The 22,552-nt window shown below is 42.7% G+C and overlaps 1 protein-coding gene across 1 annotated transcript in view; it reads right to left on the bottom strand.

The window, feature by feature from the left end:
* The window catches only part of MYO7B (myosin VIIB), a 145,314-nt gene that overhangs the window by 63,078 nt on the left and 59,684 nt on the right, over positions 1 to 22,552 (bottom strand). The window contains exons 16-20 of the mRNA XM_056793701.1: positions 17,019 to 17,156; positions 14,816 to 14,968; positions 13,957 to 14,055; positions 9,403 to 9,497; positions 5,806 to 5,890 (exon numbers count right to left, since the gene is read on the bottom strand). Coding sequence (XP_056649679.1) covers positions 5,806 to 5,890; positions 9,403 to 9,497; positions 13,957 to 14,055; positions 14,816 to 14,968; positions 17,019 to 17,156 — 570 coding nt within the window. The remainder of the gene's footprint in view (positions 1 to 5,805; positions 5,891 to 9,402; positions 9,498 to 13,956; positions 14,056 to 14,815; positions 14,969 to 17,018; positions 17,157 to 22,552) is intronic.

Below are 22,552 nucleotides of genomic sequence, written 5' to 3' on the forward strand. Positions count from 1 at the left end.
TTTATGAAACCTCAATAAAATTCAGTCTACCTGTCTGTCAAAAGCTCTACCACCATCAGAGCTAGACCGCACAGGCTTAACGTTATGCTGAAGAATCCTGTATCTCTGTGTCTCTTTTCCCTCTCTATGTCTTCCCCACCTTAAGCTTTAAACACTTCAACCCATATTCCCTCAATCTCTATCTTCCCTCTCAGGTGGTCCACAGATGCCTCCACCATCTTGTTTCTATATAATTGATGTTTTGAACCAATATGAAAAACTTTACATTTATCACTACTAAATATTATTTGAGTCAGTCCATAATATCTTTTTGTATAGACAGGAAAAGTGAAAAAAAAATCATATCTATCCACTAATCTCAGAAGTCTAGAAGAATAGTGAAAAAATAATTATTTTTATCCTTTTAGTTAAACTATAAATAAATAAGCAAATTCATTTTAGCTCATAGGTTATGTCTGTAATCCATTAATAATCCTTACTAAATAAAAACATGTTTGGATTTGACAGGTTATGTTCAGATTTCATAGTTGTGTATTTCACATGTAGGAGACAAGTTCAATTAAAAGTTTGCATGTAAATATCTATGGCCCAAGCATAAAACCTGACTTGAATACATTAAAATCTAGTTTAGGGAATTGAAATGTACAAAGGAAGATAAACTCATCAATTCAATAATTTTTTCATAAGAATCATCTGGGGATCACAAAGAGAAAATGGTTCAATTCCTGCCTTCAAAGAATTTGTAGCTAGTAAGAAGCTGATGATGCATGCCTACAAACAAATATAATACAAATATTATATTGAGAATGAAGGAAGTACTAAAGGAAAAGTCCAACTAAGAGGTGTAAAAGATTGGAGATAACTCTTTCAGTTGGAGAAATCAGAGAGGGTCTCCTTGAGAAAGTGGCACCTAGGCTAAGCCTTGAAGGAAGGAAAGACTTTCAAGAGATGAAGATCTGGAGTCCTTTCCAGAGATGGGGGATGGAATGTGCAAATGCAGAGAAACATGAGAGGGCATAACAAGGGGAGGAACTGTTACTGTTAGCAGTGAGATCAGCTGACATAAAAATATGTGAAGAGAAGCAGGGTAAAATATGTCCTGAAAGATGTCAGAGTAAGGATTTTGTGATCCTTCCTTTAGTTAAAGGGAAGCCACTAGACATTTTTGAGGAGGGAATTGTGCATTTGAAGATCAATTTGGCAGTGGTGTGAAGAGCAGAGATTATAGAGTAGAGTCAAAGAGATCAATACAACAGGCAGGTGAAGAGGGATAATGGATGTTAGAGAGATGGTGGAGATAAAATCAATAGGACTTGGAAAATGATTGATTGTAGTAAGGAAGGGAGAGGAAAGAGGCAAATAAAATTGAAGTTTCTAGTCTAAGAGGCCCAGAAGATGGCTGTACCATGAATGAAAATAAGGACAATAGGAAGAGGAGCAGATTTGGGGCAGGGGTGGTGGTGGGAATAATTAGTTTAGAGGCAAAGTGTAGCAGATAGTTGGAAAATTGGAGATTAGTGCCCAGGGGGATTTTAGAGGTAGATATTTAGATTTTTTTGTTGTTGCTCAGTCATTTCAGTTATGTCTGACTCCTGGTGACCCTGTTTGGGGTTTTCTTGGCAAAGATACTAGAGTGGTTTGCCATTTCCTTCTCTAGCTCATTTTACAAATGAGGAAACTGAGGAAAACAGAGTTAAGTGATTTGCCCAGGATTACACAGTGAGATTCTGTCTGAAGCCCTGAAATCAGAAAGACTCATTTTCCTGACTTCAGGCCCAGCACTTTATCCATTGTGCCACCTAGTGTAATAAATGGATACTGGGGGTGTCTATTGATTGATATCCTAGATGGCTTATGGATCAAGAATTTGCCTACCCTCCTCCCTCAAATGTCACCCGTTTTTTGTCCTTCCTCCTGCCTCCCTACCCCTCCCCCCTCTTAGTCAGCCACCTTCTATGTAACTCAAGGTTACAAGGTTACTATGAGGCTTAAAGAACATACTCTTCTTTCTCTTTTCTCAAGTAAGGAGGTTTATTGGGGAAGACAGGGCAAGGATAAAGGATGAGGTAAGAGGGATGGGGTTTTCCCTTATCTATACAAGGAGTTAGGAAGGTATTGGAAGTTTGGCAATCAGTCACTATCAGAGACAGTTAGAGAGAGATAAGAGGACAAATATTTTCTTCTTTCTTCTTCAAACTCAAATCTCAGATATACAATTAGTTCTTCAGGTTCATCCACCACCATCAGCCACACTAGCCAAAAGTTAGTTCAAGAGCCTCTCCCCCAGCTCCAGAAGCCACAAGGGTCTCTCAGCCTAGGTCAGAAGCTAAGAGGGGTCTAGTCAGAAGCCTCTCAGCCTAGCTCAAAAGAAGTCTTTCAGTTCAGCCTGGCTTGGCTCCAACTGCTTCTCCTGGGAACATTCCAATGGAATGTTACTTTTTTGATTGACAATGTCCTTTGCTTTGTGTTGCATGCTTGGCTTGCCTTGCAAATTCTCTCTTTTATATTAGCTGCCCCAATTTATATATTTAGATAAGGACTAATCAATCAACAAATATTTATTAAGTATCTCGATTGAATAGGTTTTGAACAATGATATATATATAACCCAATGGAATTACTTGTCAGCTCTGGGAGGGAGGAGGGAAGAAGGGAGGGAAAAATCATGAATCATGTAACCATGGAAAAATATTCTTAATTAATTAATTATTTTAAGAAGTATCTATATTGTGCCAGGCACTGGAGACACAAAGATACACGAGAGTTCCTGCCCTCATTGAATAACATTCAATAGGGGAAATAACAAATTTATGTATAGATATATTCAAAGTAGAGGCAGCTATGGCTCAGCACTGGACCCAAAGTCAGAAAGACCTGAGTTCAAGTTTGGCCTCAGATACTTCCTAACTATGTGATCCTGGCCAAGTTGCTTAACCTCAATATGCCTAGGAAAGAGCTAGGTGCCTTGGTGGATAGAGTGCTGCCCCTGGAGTCAGGAAAACCTGAGCTCAAATCTAACCTCAGATACTTCCTATTCTATGATTCTAAGCAAGTCATTTAACTTCTGATTGCCTGATAAAAAGGATCCACTGGAGAAGGAAATGAGAAACCACTCCAAAATCCTTCCCAAGAAAACCCCACGGTTAGCCATGGTCCACGGGATCCACAAAGATTTGGACGTGACTCTGAGACTGAACAACAACAACAAAAATATTCCAAGAAAATTCAAGGCCACTGGAACAGAGGAGAATGCTTGTGGGTGTGTAGGAGAATCAGGAAAGTGTTCATGATGTTTCAGAAGCATTTGGGCTGTCTGAAAGGAAGCGAGGATTCTGGGTCAGAGGGAAGGGAGTCTAGGGAATGGCTATTGCAAAGATATGGAGCCGAGAAATGGAATTCTATGACAGGAACAAGAGTACAGTGACGAGAATTCTGTCCATAAGATGGTTGGACAGGTAGGTAAGGACTAGATCGTGAAGGACTTTTCATTCCCAGAGCTTCTATTTTGTGGAGCCCTGGGAGGCTTTTACACAGGAGAGTGACATCAGATCAACACATTTGGAAATCCATTTTGGCAATGATGTGGAAGATGGTTTAGAGTAGAATTAGGTGGGAGGCAAAGAGAACAGTTCAAAGGATACTGCAATAGTCCAGATGAGAAATGACAAGGAATTGAGATAGGGTAGGACTTGTTTGGATGAAGAGAAGGGATGGGACGCATTGGGTGCTGTTGCACTGCTTGGCTGTTGTCACCACTGCTTCCAACTTTGGGCTCAGTTTCCCATGCTAGGGTACTGCCATAAGCTTTCAGAAGGCACTGGAGCCCACATCTTAGAACACGTAGGAGTCTTAGCTCCAGGGTCTGTCTTAACTCTTCTCCATGACCCTACACTGCAGATGGACACCAGGCAGGGTCAGCTACTTTGATAGACTGAACACAGAATGTGACACACATTATGGGAATTTGCTTTGCTTAAGAAGGGGGGGGGGTAGCTGGGTAGTTCAGTGGATTGAGAAGAGAGGTCCTGGGTTCAAATCTGGCCTCAGACACTTCCCAGCTGTGTGACCCTGGGCAAGTCACTTGACCCCCATTGCCTAGCCCTGACCACTCTTATGCCTTGGAGCCAATACAGAGTATTGGTAAGGAAGGTAAGGGTTTAAAAAAAAAAGAAGAGAGAGAAAGAGATATCTCTAAGGTAAATGAAGACTATATATGTATATAGTCTCTCTATATAGTATATATAGAGATATGTATATCTCTGTAGATATCTATATATCCACCTAGCTATACTGATATACTTATATATGTATACATACACACATTTATACATATTTATACAATCTTTATTACAAGGGTTTTGTTTTTCTTCGGATGAAAAAACCCAAATTTTCTCTCTCTCCCATTTAATGTGGTGATATCTTTGCCAATCCTTAATTTTTCTGACCTTTTTATATGCAAATGGGCCATTCAAAATTTCCCTGCTTTACCCACTGGGAAGGGCAACTTAAAATTTCATGTCATTTACAACTGTAAATAGGCAGCTGAAGATAGTCCTTAAGAGACTGAAAAGAGCAAAGTCTGAAAGAGGCTTTATCCCATACTCTTTCTCTTGGAGACAGGAGGAGGAAGATGAACTATTGTCCAGAGGAGGAGGGATTTGAATGACTAGCATGGCACAAAGAAGGAGCAATGTCATAGAAATCAAGGGTATCAAGAAGAGAATATCAGAAAGAAGGAGTAGTCAACAGCATTAAGTACAGTAGAGAGACCAAGGAGATTAAGGAATGAAAAAGGCCATAGAATGTGGTAGGGAAGAGAGAAAGGAAGGAAGGTCTTCTCTAACCTTGGAGACGCTTAATTTCCCTTTATTGCTGACATTAGCTTGGTAGAGACACTAATCTACAAATGTATTTTCTTCCTTTTTCTTCCTTTCTTTCTTCCTCTTTCTTCTTTCTTTCTTTCTTTCTTTCTTTCTTTCTTTCTTTCTTTCTTTCTTTCTTTCTTTCTTTCTTTCTTTCTTTCTTTCTTTCTTTCTTTCTTTCTTTCTTTCTTTCTTTCTTTCTTTCTTTCTTTCTCTCTCTCCCTTTTTTTCTTTTTCTTTTCTTCTTTCTCCCTTCCTCCTTTCCTTCCTCCCTCCTTCCCTTCTTCTCTTCCTCCCTCCCTTCCTCCTTTCCTTCTTCTCTTCCTCCCTCCCTTCCTCCTTTCCTTCCTCCCTGTCTCCCTCCCTCCTTTTATTCCTGCCTGTCTCCCTCCCTCCCTTCTTCCCTCTTTCCCTCCCTTCCTTCCTTCTTTCCTGCCTACTTTTCTTCTTTCTCACCCTCCTTCCCTTGTTCCTTCATTCCTTCATTTGTTCATTCATTCGTTTGCTCATTCATTCATTCATTAGTTCCTTCCTGCCTTCCTCCTCTCGGTGAGTTCATTGGTATATAGACCTTTCCACTGAGAAAACGTCTTCTCACAATGTAGGTTGATACTTTCTCTGCAACTTATAGTGTAAGTATAGTGTAGGATCAGTGACTTGCTGAGAGCCACATATAACTAATATTTGTCAGGAATGCTGGGCTTCCTTGGCTTTGCAACTGGATCTCTTTCTGCTGTGCCAGGAAGGTTCTCTGAATTCTCCTTTACATGTGGAAGATCATCCAATTCAATTTATTCTAGACAACTGTGTACTTTCAGGGTGATGGAGTTACCACACCTCCATTCAGTCTTTCCCTGAGTAGTGTCTCAGGGATCTTAGAGCTACTTTAGTAGAATCCATTCCCTCCCACAGATTTCTGGGGGTTCTCAGTCAGCTTTCTTACCAACTTGTAATTCTTTCTGCAGGCATAACCTCTCCACATTGCCTGAAGGGTCACAGCTGCTCGCTTCTGACTCAGAAATTCCTTCCTAAAAACAGAAAATGTCAGTTAGAAATGTAAAACTTTCAGAAATAATGAAGCAGTGGGTAAGGTTGGGATGATGGGTGGAGAGGATAACTTTTGGGATGAAAAAATTGAAAATACTTTTGAAAAAATGGAAATATGACTCTAAGGACCATTCTTGGTAGGTGTTTGATATATAACTGAGAAAGAACTCTGTATTCTCCTCCCACAAGCATGACTGAGACAGAAATTAGACTTGGGATTGAATCAACTCAGGGAATCCTAGATGAAGACATTTCTTCCACTAATCACTTTCTTTGTAATTTGTAGTATTTTCTTTGCAATTTTTAGTCTTACAAAATTGCCTACAGCATGGCCAGAGTCACACAGCAAAGATGTGTCAGAGGGGGACTTCAATTCAGATCTTCCTGCTTTCTAACACTGACTTTCAAATATGTTTGTGCACATGAAAGCAGATTAAATAAGTGCTAATGGGGACAGCTGGGTGGCTCAGTGGATTGAGAGCCAGGTATAGAAGTGGGAGATCCTGGGTTCAAATCTGGCCTCAGATACTTCCTAGCTGTGTGACCCTGGGCAAGTCACTTAACCTTACCACTCTTCTGTCTTGGAACTAAAACACAGTGTTGATTCTAAGACAGAAGGTGAGAGTTTAAAAAAAAAATGAGTGCTAAAGCAGGATTGAAGGATGAAGGAAGTCAAATAGGGAGAATGGGAAGAGAGTTTATGGAATGAGATTTGGGACAGTTCTCTTTGCTTTGTCTTTTTCATCATGGTGATAGGAAAAGCTTCCTTTATTCAAGCCCTACTTTGATACTCCACCATGGCATGGTAACCCTGGATTTTTAAAAAGAAATATTAGTCGATTATAATCTTGGGCAGATCCTATGTCATGCTTCAAAGACATTGACCGTGCCTCTACCCTGGGCATCTCCAAAGCCCCTGTCCTGGGCTCTCTTTTCTTCTCCCTCTAATTTATTTCACAGGGATCTCATCAGCTCCCCTGGCTTCAATTATCATCTGTCTCCTTGCAAATAATTTCCAGATCTCTATAGCCAGCTCTAACCTCTCTCCTGAGCTTTAGTCTTCTGGTGCCTTTTGAGCACCTGGGTTGGGGTGGACTTGGGGAGAGTGGGAGAGCTCTTCAGTTTTCTTTGAGCCTTTCTCAAGCTCAGGAATCCCTTCAGGCTCTGTAGTCACTTTGGACCTTTCTGGCTTCCAGCTTCAAGAGAGAAGATGGACAAGGCTGGCCCCACTTCAGGTTACTGAAGGGAAAGATGCTGGGAAGACTTGAGAGGAGCTGGCAATCTCCACGATGTCCCTAGCCTTAATTGGCTACACTAAAGGCGTCAGAGAACATCTTGGTGAAGTCTGGGGCTCTCTTTCTTGGTTGAGCTGAGTGATCTCACTCTCACTGGGGGAGCTCCGTCCCTCTGTATTGTCTGGTATAGCTCCTCTTCTGTATATCTTCTCTGATTTCTGCTCTGCTCTCAAACTGGACAAATGGGTCTGTTGGCTAATTGCTATATGTGTGTTCAGTGTGGAATTACTATTAGTGGGAAATGAGTCAAGCCTTGGATATTAAGCTCAGGTCCTGTTTCTCTCCCATTTAATAAAACAATGATCAGAAGTTAGGTTGAACATGAAAATAATATTCCCCAGACTAAAGGTATTTAAGGGAGAACCCAAACAATTTTAGCCCAGTATCTCCTCTCTTTGAGGAATGCAGAGTATCCTTTAAGCTCAACTTCCTGCTTCCCCTTTTGGCAGGAGTTAAACTCTCTCTAGGAGAAGAGTGGAAGAAAATGAGGTTAGAAAAGCCTGTTCTGCCTTCCTTTGAGCTTCACAATGATACCCCCATGCTACATGAGGGGGAGAGCCCTTGCCACACATGAGGTATCACCAAAACTAAGTTCAGGTCAGGAAATAGACTGTTTATTATCCAAGGACCAGCCTAATTAAATGTGGATAGACTCATCCCTAGGTGGTAGGCTATCTGGTCACAAATTTGGGGAGTCACAGCAACTCATGCAACCACTAGATCATTTAGTCTAAACTCCTCATCCTATAAATGAGGAAACTGAGGCACAGGGCTTTAGGGTAGTAAATGTCAGAGACAGGTTTTGAACTTCGGTCTTTTCTTCCAATTCCAGAGACAGTGCTCTTTCCTAACTATTGCAGGGGTTCTTAACTTTTTTGGTGCCGTCCCCTTTGACAGTCTTGTGAAGTCCACGAACCCTTCTCAGAATATATTTAAATGTATAAAATAAATCACATTGAATTACAAAGAAAAACAATTATATTGAAATAAAGATTTTTTCCCATCCAAGTTCACAGACTCCCTAAAATCTATACTTGGACTCTTTGGAGGTCTGTGGACTCCAGGTTAAGAACTAGTGTTTAACATCCTGCCTCATATCATCCAGATACTACCTGAAAGAGGGGCACCTCATGTCTTGTTGGAGAGTGCCATCGCTCTGAAATAAACAGATACTAACGATGAGGAGTCTTTTTTATTATCTCCTAAGGGATTCCTCTCCCCTATTTTCTCCCTGGCTGGCTTCCTTCCTGAGTCATTACCTAATCACCAGTCCTAGCGGTGGCCTAGTGCCCACCAAAGCCCCAGACAGTGAGTACTCCCCAGACATGCTATACTTTAAGGATGCCACTGATGACTGCTGATTGCTCCCTGATTTGACAGATTGCTTTTGGCATTTGGGACCTTGGCTTTTTCCCAGCCCCAATTAGCCCCACCAAACTGATGTAAGTGGCAGGCCTGACTCTCTTATCCCACTGTCTGTCAGCACTTCCACATTCTTTTAATCTTCCTAGGCAGCAACTCAGATTTTGAGTTGAGATTCCTTTGAGGTCCCTGTGCCTGGGGACAATGGTCTTCTTCATTTTCCCAGCGATGCTACCTTTAGGTGGTCAGATGACCACAGAATTACAGGATTGTATTGTGAGAAGGATTCTTAGATGTCCTGTGTCCAGGCTCCCTCTCGATGACATTCCTTCTCCAGTCTCCCTGAGAGAGGACCATTTGCTTGCTGTTTCAGCATTTCTGATGTCACAGAAACTCACTATCTCACAGATTTTCCTGCTCTACTTGGGGGCGGCTCAGATTCTTAGAATGTTGTCTGAAATTGGCCTCCACCTAATGGTCCTAATTTTGCCCTCAGGACCAACTCAAAATAAATCTAAGCTCTCTTCCCAAGACTGCCCTGCCCACAGGAGCGAATAGTGGCCAGTTTATACAGAACTGCCTCCGTATACTGCACACTTCTGAAGATCTTGAGAGAGCTCGCTAAACACTTTCCTTACAACATGTAATTGGGTAAGAGGGAGAACATCCGAGGGGTGTCCATTTGAGATCATATTTGCAAAAAGTGCCTAGGGCAGTGGCCAGCACATAGTAGGCTCTCTATAAAAGCTCATGCCCCTCCTTTACCCAATTAAGTGTCCCAAAGTGTCCTGAAGGCATGAAGAGGGCTAAGGGAGAGGGAACAGACCCAGGTATACCTGTACTTGTATCCTCGAATGACTTTCTGTATGATGACAGCATTCTTATACAGTGCTTGTCTCCGCTGTACCTCCAACAGGGTATCCTGTTGTTCCTGGAAGGCAGGAGAAAATCAGATAGGGGGCAGGTAAGCCAGCCTGGGTGAAGCAACAAGGCACTCTGAGGGAGAATGAAGAGGCCATACATGTGGGCAAATGAACCCACCAAGGCCTCCCTTTAGAGCCTGATGGAAAGAGCCTGAACCCAAGAACCTGGAGAAGAGCAGCGACTCCCAGACCACTGGCCCTACTTCTAGCCCAGACCCCACAATAGTCATTAGGGGAGCGATCATTTTGGAGAAGGGGCTCCCCTTTCTCAATCCCACCAACCCCAACTACCACCAACTAACAGTTACACTCTAAAGCCCCTGGAGGGGTAGCACCTCACAGACCATCAATCCTGCCCCCAGGCAAACCCCCATAGCCATCACCCCCCAAAGAAACCCTTGTGCAGATCCAGCCTGGCAACGTCATCTGCAGGTGCTGCAGCCAAAACTAGTCAAGACCCAGAAGAGAAAGCTGTGACCACCAAAGTCCCTGGCACTGTTGAATGGTTTAACTCATATGACCTTATTAGTAGAAATGACATTAAAGAAGATGCGTTTGGGAAAGCTAGATTGCTCAGTGGATAGAGCGTCAGGGCTAGAGTCAGGGAAACCTGGGTTCAGATTTGGACTCAGATATTTCCTAGCCAAGTGACCCTGGGCAAGTCACATAATCCCAGTTGCCTAGTCCTTACCAATCTTCTGCCTTGGAACATCAATTCTAAGACTAAAGATAAGTTTTTTGGAAAAAAAAAAAGATGTATTGCCACCAACTGTAGACATTTCCATCTAATTTGCAGGTAAAAATCTCTTCTATGAGTTGTCTCATTGTAGTAGAATGTGAGTTCCTTGAAAGGAAGGATTGCTTTAATTTTTCTATTTGTATCTCTAAATACAACTAGGTGGCACACTGGATAGAGCTCTGGGTTTGGAGACAGGAAGACCTGAGTTCAAATATGACCTCAGACACTTACTATCTCTTTGATCCTAGTCAAATTGCTTAATATCTCTCTGTTTCGTTTCCCTTAATTATAAGACAGAGACAATAATTCCTAACTTACAGACTTATTATAAGGATAAAATGAAATAATATTGCATAGCATTCAACACATAGCAGGTGCTTAATAAATGCTGTTCCCTTCCTCAGTGATTTGCATATAGTTAGCACTTAATGAATGCTTTTTCATTCATTCATGTTATTTGTTGGAGTCCATGGCTGGGGAGGGAAGAAGAAGGGTCTTCTCCAGCCCCTGCATCTCAGAATGTGCCATTTATTGTAAGCTCTCAGAAGACAAGGATTAAGGATTCTAGAATTCCCTTGATAAAGCATATGCATACCCATCCATAATGCCTACCTACCTGGGGGGGGAGCATTGTGAGTATCTAGTGTGATAAAGAGCATGAAGACCCCAAAGAGATAATAAGGAAAAAGATTTGTACAAAAATATTCATAGCTGCGCTCTTTGTGGTGGCAAAAAACTGGAAAATGAGGGGATGCCCTTCAATTGGGGAATGGCTGAACAAATTGTGGTATATGTTGGTGATGGAATACTATTGTGCTCAAAGGAATAATAAAGTGGAGGAATTCCACGGAGACTGGAACAACCTCCAGGAAGTGATGCAGAGTGAGAGGAGCAGAACCAGGAAAACATTGTACACAGAGACTGATACACTGTGGTACAATCAAATGTAATAAATTTCTCTACTAACAGCAATGCAATGACCCAGGACAATTCTGAGGGACTTAGGAGAAAGAACACAATCTACATTCAGAGAAAGAACTGTGGGAGTAGAAAAACAGAAGAAAAACAACTGCTTGATCACATGGGTTGATGGGAATATCACATGGGTTGATGAAGACTCCAAGCAATCACCCTAATGCAAATATCAATATTATGGAAATAGGTCTTGATCAATGACACATGTAAAAACCCAGTGGAATTGCTCATTGGCTATGGGAGGTGGGGAGGAGGGAAGGGAAAAAACTCGAATCAAGTAACCGTGGAAAAATGTTCTAAATTAATTAAATGAAAATTTAAATAATAAAGAGCATGAAGATTCTTAGGATAATATGTAATTGCAAAATAAAATGAGATTCCAGGGGAGTGAAACCTATAGCAGATATTGCCAAGCTGGAAGAATGGTGCATTTAACCTCAGAAATAGACGGTGTGGACCATCTTCTGAGCTTAGCCTCGGTAAGACCAGAGAGGTAACAAATGTCTTTGTCCATAGCACCTCAGGAAGGCATGCTAGGGTCATGGTCTCCAATGGCAGAGGAAATACCCTCTGTGAGGCAATCATTGCCTCTTGAAAGTATAGAAATAGAGATGGGATACTATACCTTTCAAACAATTCAATGGGGCTCGTGTCCTCCTAACCTGTGAGATATGGCATGAGTTCAGACTTCAATCTGCTGGTGCTGCCAATGAAGTAGCTCTGTTGTATACACCAGAAGGGAGGTGAAGGCCAGAAGGTTTTACTCTCAGTCACTAGATCAATCAAAGTTTTCTATGCTAACTTGATTCAAGCAGAAGTTAGGTGGCATGGAGAATAGAGTAGTGGACCCAGAGTCAGGAAGACCTGGGGTCAAATCCAGTCTCAGACCCTCACCATCTGAGTGATCATGGGCAAGTCACTTTCCCTCTGCCATTTTCCCCCTCTATAAAATGGGCATAATAATAATAACATCTATCTCCCAGGGTTGTTGTGATGATTAAATAGCATATTGTTTATAAAGCTCTTTGCAAACCTAAAAGTAATATATACATTCCAGTTATTGTTATTATTATTATTATTATTATTATTTCAACTCCCTAGCCAAAGTCTCCTGCCTACTTGTCAATAGAGACAAACAAGCTGAGTCAACTGGATGACCAGGAAGGCTGATTCAAATCCTTTCACATCATCTAGAAGAGGCAGCTGGTGGCATAATGAATCAAGAAAGCTTGAGTTCAAATTTAAACTCAAACACTTTACTAGCTATGTGACTTTGGACAAGTCACCTAACCTCTGCCTGCCTCAGTATCCTCAAATGAAAAAAGGGATAATAATAACATCTATTTCGAAGGGTTTTTGTGAGGAACAAATGAGATAATATTTGTAAAAAGCACTTAGTACAGTGCCTGGGTCAGAATAGATGCTATATCAATCTTCATTCCCTTCCCATTTAATTTCCTTCCTTTTTCTCCTGAGTGAAGAAGAGTGGTAGGCAAAACCACTGGTGGATTCTTGGTTTGTAAAGCCTAGTTCCTTGGCCTAGCTTTGAAAGCCTCATCACCCTAGCTACAAAGAAGGGATTTTCAGGAAAAGGAGAGGTCAGTGTAGGCTGGTATGTGTGTAGGGACAACAATGAGATCAGCTTGGCTGAAGGAGAGGATTTGTAGTGGGGGGAAAAGGGTAATTATAGTAGGGAAGGTTGGAAAGATAGGCTGGGACCAGATAGTGGAAGGCCTTGATTCCCAGACTGGTTATCCAGGCCATCTTTCATTTCTTTGCTTTGTTTCCCACTTTGCATAACCTCATCCCAGAACTGTGTCATGGCAAGGAACAGAGTTATTCTGAAACTCTCATTTGGGAGCAGATCCTGCAAAGTTTGGGTGGGGAAGAGGGTGGAGAGTGGGTATGTAATGATAGCTGGGTATTCTCTCTGGATTTCGATCATCCAGATTACATCTGTCCCTCCCTTTCTCGTCTCCCTTTCCCTCTGTGGACAACTGGGAGTTTATCACCCAGCTTACATGAAGCGAATTATATAAAACTGCAGTTGTAATCATTAGAAGGTCTCTTTCAGCTCTAAAATCCCACCCTCCTAAGGCAGTTCTCCATAATAGTAGTCCATGAACAACCATGTGTGTGCCCTGGTAGCCCTTTCTTTTTCTTCTGTCTTCATTTTTCCTTAGGTGGGGAGGGGGCTAGACTTGTGACTTCATTGATAGAGAAAATTCCTTGTGTGGGGACTCCCTTTGTCAATGTAGATGAGGGGGTGTTCTGAAATTAATAGTCTTGCAGAACTGCCTGGGTCGGCTGAGAGATTGAGCGTCTTGCTCAAGGCCACACGGGCAGGATGTGTCACGGTGGGACTGAGGTTGGCTCTCAGTCAATCCCCTCTGCATCCTGTTTGACAGTCCTTAGGAAAATGGAAGTCTCCGTCTATCATTGATTGAGATTTCCATTTTATAAGAAGTTTGGTGAAGGTGTGATTCTGTGTCACTTTGCAGAAGGACTCGCGGCATGGTTCCTTTAATGCACACGTTCCTCCATTGGAATCAATTGGAAGAAATCGTGCGTGTCTGTAAAAAATGCTCACATTTTCGGTCACGCCGCTATCATGACTAAGTGCGTGGGGCTCCCGGAAGCTCCACCACCTACCGCATCCACTTCCGATGGAGACCCAAAAGGATGCCGTAGACCCGGGGGGGGGGGGCAGGGGGACCCTGGCGGTAGGTGAGGGCAGGACTTGTGAGGCTCACCTTCAGGAAGATCTTGGTCTTCCCCATTTTCCAGTCTTTATCTTTCCTGAGCCAGGTTTCCGAGATGCGCCGAGCACCCTCGCGAGGTTTGTCCTTCAGCTGCCATGAGAAACAAGAACAAACTCAACAGGGATGCGTGAGTGCCCCTCCCCACGGTGTGCCCTTGAGGGGACAGCGGAGGAGGCCATTCCATCTATGCTTCCAGAACATCTCCGCTAACAGCCACACATGGCTTCACCCACCTCCTTCTCCAGGTGGCATTAGTCAAGCCCACAAGCATTTAAGTGCCTGCCATGTGCCAGGGACGATGCGGAGACCTGGGGCTAAGAATGGCAAATACATAGACTGCCCTTAAGAGCTCACAGTCAAATGGGGAACAGCATGCACACAATAGGGGCAGCTAAGGGGCTCAGTGGGTAGAGAGCCAGGCTCAGAGATGGGAGGTCCTGGGTTCAAATCTGGCCTCAGATACTTCCCAGCTGTGTGACCCTGGGCAAGTCACTTCACCCCCATTGCCTAGCCCTTACCATTCTTCTGCCTTGGAATCAATCCATTTGATTCTTTTTTTTTTTTAAATCTCACCTTAGAACCTTCCATCTTAGAATCAATACTGTGTATCGGTTTCAAGGCAGAAGAGCTGGAAGGGCCAGGCAATGGGGGTGAAGTGACTTTCCCAGAGTCACACAGCTAGCTAGGAAGTGACTGATTAAAAAACATATATGTATATATACACCAATAACGTGCCGGTTTTGCTAGAGGCCATCTGCTCTGGCCTGTGAGACTGCCCAGTGACGGGCCCCGGGAGGATGGGCACAAAGCACTGCAACGTCGCTGGGCCGCCCTTCCCCAAGCAACACACCTGAACGTGAGCATCCGCGGGCAGGAGCGTCTTGTACCTCTGGAAGAAGTCTTCAAAAGTGTACCGGATGGGATAGCCGGCCTTCCTGATCTTCACCGTCTCCATCATGCCCGAATACCGGAGCTGCTGGATGCACAGCTCCCGATCGAAGATCTGGCGGAGGACAGCCACAGGCGCAGAGCATCCCGGTTAGCTCCAGGGCCCGGCACAGAACCCCGGTCGCCACACGGGAAGGGACTTGGGCCCAAGGGTTTGGCAGCAGTAACACCGACAATAACAGTGAAGACTTCTATATGGCCCTTGCTGTTGGCCCGGCCCCGTGCTAAATGCTTTGCTAGTGTTATCCCGTCTGAGCCTCGAGACAACCCTTGGAGGTCAGTTCTATTGTTATCCTCCTTTTAGAGATGAGAAAAATGAAGCAAACGGAGGCTCAGTACTTTCCCAGGATCACCCAATGGCTACGTTTCTGAGGCTGGATTTGAACTCGGGTCTTCCCGGCTCTAGGAGAGAGCGAACTCTCTCCCCTGCTGCACCTAGCTGACCAATGCATGACCTCTAATTCTGCTGTTTCTTCTGTAAGAAGTACAACAACTTTGGCTGCTACTGGAAGCAGAGAAAAGGCTTCGGGCTCCACCTGGTATTTTTTAGTTCTGTTCAAGTTGTTTTTCATGGCCACCAGATACTGTAGAGGGATGGAAAGAATCTCTCCCATTCCCACTGACTCCCTTCCTGTTTTGCTAAGTAGAATTCTTTGATGATTGGAGATGCAAGGCTATTGACTGGAGAGTGGGGCAGGTGTTCAAAGTAACTTGGGACCTAAAAATGAGGGATTACTCCTGAAAGTAGGAGAAAAGACTTCAAAAGACAAGCTTAAAGCTACCTACTGACAGCCCTGCGACCTGCCTTACAAAGGAGCTGAAGATAGCTCCTGGGGTGCTCAAGCTAGAAAACTAAATCGGGATCTCCCCCGGCAACCCCAGGAGAAAGCCCTGGCAGCTCTGTAGAGAAGGCCCATTAAAACGTGAGACCAGGGGGCAGCTGGGTAGCTCAGTGGACTGAGAGCCAGGCCTAGAGACGGGAGGTCCTAGGTTCAAATCTGGCCTCAGCCACTTCCCAGCTGCATGACCCTGGGCAAGTCACTTGACCCCATTGCCTAGCCCTGACCACTCTTGTGCCTTGGAGCCAATACACAGTATTGACTTCAAGACAGAAGGTAAGGGTTTAAAATAAAAATGTGAGACCAAGAGAGAAGAGCGGCTTAGGAAAGAGCATGTACTGCAGCTCATGGCCAGTAGCACAAAGCAGAATAATGTTTAATGACTCTGTTCTTTGGAGGAGACCCTTCACCAACAATAGTAGCGGAAGCATCATTTGGCAAAACTCTCATGTTCTCTGGTTACATGTGTCCCTTACGGTTCTCTCCATGTTTGTTTACTTGCCACACATGCTCGCTACATATATTCACACACACACACACACACCCCAATTTGGTGGCAATTGATGGGGAAGTACAGTATTTGGGGGTGGGGTGAGGCTTAAATTTTTTAAAATTCTGGGCTCAGCAAAAACTAAATAAGATAGGCGTTTCTATATTTCCAAAGCAGACCAGTAAAAGAAGATTGTAAGATGCAGCAAATCTGCAAACACAATCTGGATCCCATACAATTTGCTTTTCATGCAGGGTCTTTCGGGTCACTTAGTTGGCTATCTGTGCTTTTTGGTTAAACGTCTTTTTCTTTAAATTAAAATGTCCTCTGATTGGTCTGGTAAAAGAAATCACTTTGGTGGGGCCCCTGAAACTATGACTTTTCAAAGGATGCCGACCCTAATATTTCAAACCTCACGGAACTTTCTGGGCAGCTTGGGGGTTCCATTCCAAAACAAAAGTAACAGCCCCACTGGCAAAGCCAGGAGGCTATTTCCTGAGATCCTTTTGTGTCACTTTTCAGGATTCCAATGTATTTTTAAAAGGTACTATTTTGTGTTCTTTAAATCCAGATACCTAAGCTTTCATTGTTCTCAGGGCAGTGCATGTACCGGGTGCTGAAGAGAAGTTTATCAGTGATATCAAACACATGGTGTTGAAGAAGGAGGAAGGAAAGAGTGGAGAAGGACAGGACCGTGGATCTCAGTGGATAAAAATGACACACGACTTGCCCTTCCTTAAAATGGCAACTACGACACGGGGGAGGATGCCACTTACCAGTGGTTTCTTGAATTCGTTGGGTTTGATACAGCGGATAAAGTAGGGTTGGCAGTTGTTCAGGATTTTCAAAAGTTGATCCAGGGACTGCTTGAACTGACTTGCAAGAGTAGGGGGGCGTTTGGTGGCATCAGCGTTCTGTAGGCCAAAAGCATATCGTGAATCCAGATGAACAAATACACAAAAGAGGAAAAGTTCAAGGAAATTCCATCAGTTATCTTAGAAACCTTGCTGGGTGTATTGCATTCATGGCTCACTATTACAGAACACCAAAAAGGGCATCCGAGTAAAGGGCCAGATGGAAGAGATCTGAATCAGAGACCTTTTCTGAAAATCAGTACTGATCTCCTATACTCTTTATCTTATACTGCCGTCGTCTCCTCCTCCTTCTTCCCTTACCCGACTTAGAATCAGTAGGCAGAAGAATGGTAAGAGCTAGCCAATGGGGTTTACGTGACCCGCCCAGGGTCACAGAGCTAGGTCACATTTGAATTCAGGACTCCCCATCCTCTAAGCCACCTAGTTTCCTCTACTATGCTTCTTAATAAAGAAGTCTTTTACTCCAGCTCCCAAGGAAAAAAAGAGGTTTCTGAATAAAATTAAATCTAAAGTTGGCATTATATACACACCTACACACATCTATACACGTGCACACACACTCACACTCACACACATGAATGTCCAGTTTCTCAAACTTTAGCTTTGGGTTTCTCTGCTATTCTCCACGTCAACCTTTCTAGCAAGTAGTTCCTTAGAGGTCTTTGATCACATAGATAGATGTAAGTGCTCCTTCCAACAATGCTACCCGTCCATGTCTGGATATTCTGTGCCACTCTTGTCCATATTTTCTTATAAATTATCCCCTCCTAAGATAAGTGACTAATACTATCTATGCAAAAAATGCCCTGGGGTGCCCCCTCACTATTTAAAGCAGTTATCTTGACCTAGGGTCTGTAGGCAGAGCTCAAGGGACCCATGAATTTGGTTAGGGGGAAAAATGTGTATTTTTTTTTTTACTAACTGTAACTGGAATTTAGCAATTCCTTCAATTATTTTAAAAAGTTTTTTCTGAGGGGGAAGCTGGGTGGCTCAGTGGATTGAGAGTCAGGACTAGAGATGGGAAGTTCAAATCTGGCCTTAGATACTTCCTGGCTGTGTGACCCTGGCAAGTCACTTGACCCCCATTGCCTAGCCCTTACCACTCTTCTGCCTTGGAGCCAATACACAGTATTGACTCCAAGACAGAAGGTAAGAGTTTTAAAAAAAAAGTTTATTCTGAAAAGGGGATCATAGGCATCAACAAGTCCATGACCCAAAAAAACTGAAGGATCCTTGATTTAGAGCAGAACCAGGTGAAAATTGTTCATAGTAATATAAATATTGTACAATGACTATGAAAGGCTTACCTATTCTAAGCAATGCAATGATCCAAGACAATTCTGAAAGACTTATGATGAAAAATGCCATACCAAGGCAGGTAGGTGGCTCAGTAGATAGAAAAACAGACCTGGATTTAGTAGGACCTGGGTTTAAATCTGACCACAGATACTTCCTAGTTATGTGACCCTGGGCAAGTCACTTAACCCCAAATGCCTATCCCTTACCAGTCTTCTGTCTTGGAACTGGTACACATTATTGATTCTAAGGTGGAAGGTAAGGTTAAAAAAAAAGAAAGAGGAAGGAAGGAAGGAAAGAAAGAAGGAAGGAAGGAAGGAAGGAAGGAAGGAAGGAAGGAAGGAAGGAAGGAAGGAAGGAAGGAAGGAAGGAAGGAAGGAAGGAAGGAAGGAAGGAAGAAGAAAGGGAGGAAGGAGAGAAAGAGAATAAAGAAGGAAAGAAAGAAAGATGTAATCTACCTCCAAAGAAAGATCTGTTGGAGTCTGCATGCAGGTTGAAGTATATTTTTTTATGTTTTTTATTCTTGAATTTTTTTGGTCTTTTTTCTTTTGCAACATGACTAATATGGAAATGTCTTAAATGACTACATATGTATAATCTACTTAAAACTGCATGCTTTCTCAAAGGGGAAGAAGGGGGTAGGGAGGGAAAGAATTTGGATATTAAATTTTTTTTAAGTGAATGTTAAAAAATTTTGTTTACATGTAACTGAGAAAAATAAAATAAAAATTAAATTAAAAAAAGAATCTTTGATTTAAAGGAACCTTTGGAAATGTCTTTTTGGAAGAAAAGAATCTCCTTTTGCTTCTACTAAAGCCTACTTCAGTGCCTTGATGGCTGGAAAGTGACTCTAGATCCTTAAAAGTCTGCAAATGTTGGGGGCAGCTGGGTAGCTCAGTAGACTGAGAGCTAAGTCTAGAGATGGGAGGTCCTGGGTTCAAATCTGTCCTCAGGCACTTTCCAGCTGAGTGACTCTGGGCAAGTCACTTTACTGCCATTTCCTAGCTCTTACCCACTCTTCTGCCTTAGATTCTAAGGCAGAAGGTAAGGGTTTTTTTTTTTTTAAGTTTACAAATGTTGAAGGCTATACCAGTGAAACATAAGCAAATCTATCAAGAATGTGGGCCTGTGTGTCTATTTTTTGACAACCATATTAGCTAAGGGTAAAGAATCCCATCGCTACTGTGAATTTTAGATTTATTCCACTCTGCTTAGTCTTTAGAATTTTAGCAACCAGGAATGTATACACCCCCCACTTAAGGATTAAGTGTGGGGGAGGATGGTCTGTGACCCACTGTGTGCTAGCAAGAAACAAATCAGAAACAACTGACTGACCTCCTGGGCTGTCCTAAGCCAAGTTTAAGTCACCATTGGTACATGTGAGACACAGGAAGTAATGTAAAGAACTGCCTTTATATTTCACATCACTTCCTCTGAGAGGGGCTTTTCGTGATCTTGGGTGGTTTTTTGCGGTGTTTCTTGACTTGGAGGGCTAGAGTGTGGAGACCTGAGACTGCTTCCCTTAGGCGACCACATGGTGAGTGTTAAGACTGAATCCTCTTTCCCTGGCTTTCTGAAGGCACCAGCCTCCAAAGAGGCCCCTCATCTTGGAGGAAGCCTTGTGGCTGGAAGCTGAGCTAGATTTAATCTTCTGGGAAGGCCCCTTGTCTGAGGCCTCTGAACTCCCCCTGGCTCAGGCCAGGCTGGAATAGATCTCTTACCCTTTTCCCTCTTTCTCCCTCATTCTTAATTTCTTCCTTCTATTGTAAATAAACCACCATAAAATTCCATTATGACTTGAGTATTTCATTGGGATTTAGAATTTAAAGCCCTGGCAACCATTAAAAATATATTCAGTGTCAACCCTAAAAATTTACCCTTAAGACTACCAGAGGGTTAGTCATTGGTGGTGCCTTTTTTTGTTTGTTTGTTTCTGCTATAAATGGAGGAACCAGGGCCCCAGGTTTTCAAGTTCATTCTACTGCCTGGACATTGTACATTGACTAGGAAAAAGAGAGAAACAGATCATAATTGGAAGAGTCAATAAGGAAGCAGAAGGTGGGGAATTCTAAATACCTAAACTTTGTCCCCAAAACTTCTGGATTTGGGACATCTTTATAAATTGGTTTTGTGTTGCCTGAGTCTGAGAGGAGTCGTGAACAGGTAGTCCATGCAACAGTCATTTTAATAGGCTTCATTTTCTTCATTTTATTTCTTTTATGTCTATGACAATAGTAACGCACTGTATACAGTCAAGCAATGCTTATGTGGTCAACACGATTAGGCCATGCTCATATAATTGCTAACATGTAGCAGGGAAGGAAAGAAGGCAAAGTTTTCCATTGGGTTGGGGGCTAAGCCAAGACATGAATAAAATTAATCCCCATGGAGCACATCCCCAAATTAATAGGATGTGCACTGCTATTCAGATAGAGATATAGTGGAGAGAGGTCTTTAGCTCTTTAAGAACTAAAGAATTTGGGCAAACATGGGAGGGAGCATGAAATAACCAGACTCTGACCTTTTTTAAGAAATAGAATCCTTGGGGCATCTGGGTAGCTCAGTGGATTGAGAACCAGGCCTAGCAACGGGAGGTCCTAGGTTCAAATCTGGCCTCAGACGCTTCTCAGCTGTGTGACCCTGGGCAAGTCACTTGACCCCCATTGCCTAGCCCTTACCACTCTTCTGCCTTGGAGCCAATACACAGTATTGACTCCAAGAGGGAAGGGAAGGTTTTAGAAAATAAATAAATAAAAATAAGAAATATAATCCTTATTCATAGCCAATCAGTGACCCCTGGGAGCCAAATGTATGTTTAGTAATATGGATTTTTCACATGTGGATTTTGCATAGTGTGAGGGCCCCTTATATCTTCCCAAAGATCCATTCCTGGGCTAAGGGGAGTGTGTGTGTGTGCGTGTGCGTGCATATCTATGAGTCTGGCTACATATAACTGGTCATTTGGAGTAAGAGTTTAAGAAACTTACTAAAAAGTGATTAAGGCACAAGGTGAGGAAGGGAGGGGAGGCAAAGGGGAAAACAAGCCTTTCCTAGTATTAAATTAATGATTAGTTTCTCTCAGAAGCTAGTTATTAAATCCTAGGAATACTCAATGAGGAATATGTGGCTGCCATTATTTTTCTGCAGGTATTCACAAGCCAAGAGAAATATGAGGTCATTGTCTCCCCAGGTGTCAGTAAGCCTTTGGAAACTTTTATTAATAATAATAATTACAATTACTGTTCCATGCTCTTCCCCTGCGGTTAAATCAATCAAGTGGTCTATGGCCAATGACCTGCCTTCTTCCTACAATTTTACTCCCCACCAATTTTCTAATGTACTATAGTGCTTATTAAAATATTATCAAATAGTTAGTGCCTATCCCCAACTGAGCCATAAGAAACTTATTCCTTTCATTTGCATTCTGAGTCAGTTAAATGGTATAGAATTATCATCCATTTATAGATGACAGACAGAATAGCAGAGAGGGCATTTAATATGCTCAGGGTCCCAGCAAGGCAGTGCCATGGGCAGAATTGAGATAGGAGTTAGAATTCCGGTCTCTTGATTTACTGTTCAGTTCATTAGACTATAGAGTCAGGCTACCATTCTTAGTCAATTTACTGTTATAATAAATCCCAAGTTACTATTGACAATTTTGGTTGACAGTAAATAGGGGAGGGGCAGCTCAGTGGCTCAGCAGATTGAGAGCCAGGCCCAGAGTTCAAATCTGGCCTCAGACATTTCCCAGCTATGTGACCCTGGACAAGTCACTTAACCCACATTGCTTAGCCCTTACCACTCTTCTGCCTTGGAATTTTTACACAGTATTGATTCTAAGACAAAAGGTGAGGGTTTATAAAAAACGAAAAGAAAATGAATAGAATATTGGGTTTGGAATCCCCCCTCTCATAATTCCTACCCATGAGACCCTGAGTGAATCACTTAACTTCTCCCAGCCTCAGTTTCATTTTCTATAAAATGATAATAGTAACACCTATGTCATTGGATTATGGTGAAGATCAAATGAGATAACTTATGAGAATGTTTTGCAAACCTTAAAACCCCATGTAAATGCTAGCTTGGGAAATTGGCCAATATTGCCCATCTTTATTTAAATTTATTTTCTCAATTAACAA

The sequence above is a fragment of the Monodelphis domestica genome, chromosome 4 (genome assembly GCF_027887165.1).
Source record: "Monodelphis domestica isolate mMonDom1 chromosome 4, mMonDom1.pri, whole genome shotgun sequence".
In the NCBI taxonomy this organism is placed as follows: Eukaryota; Metazoa; Chordata; class Mammalia; order Didelphimorphia; family Didelphidae; genus Monodelphis; species Monodelphis domestica.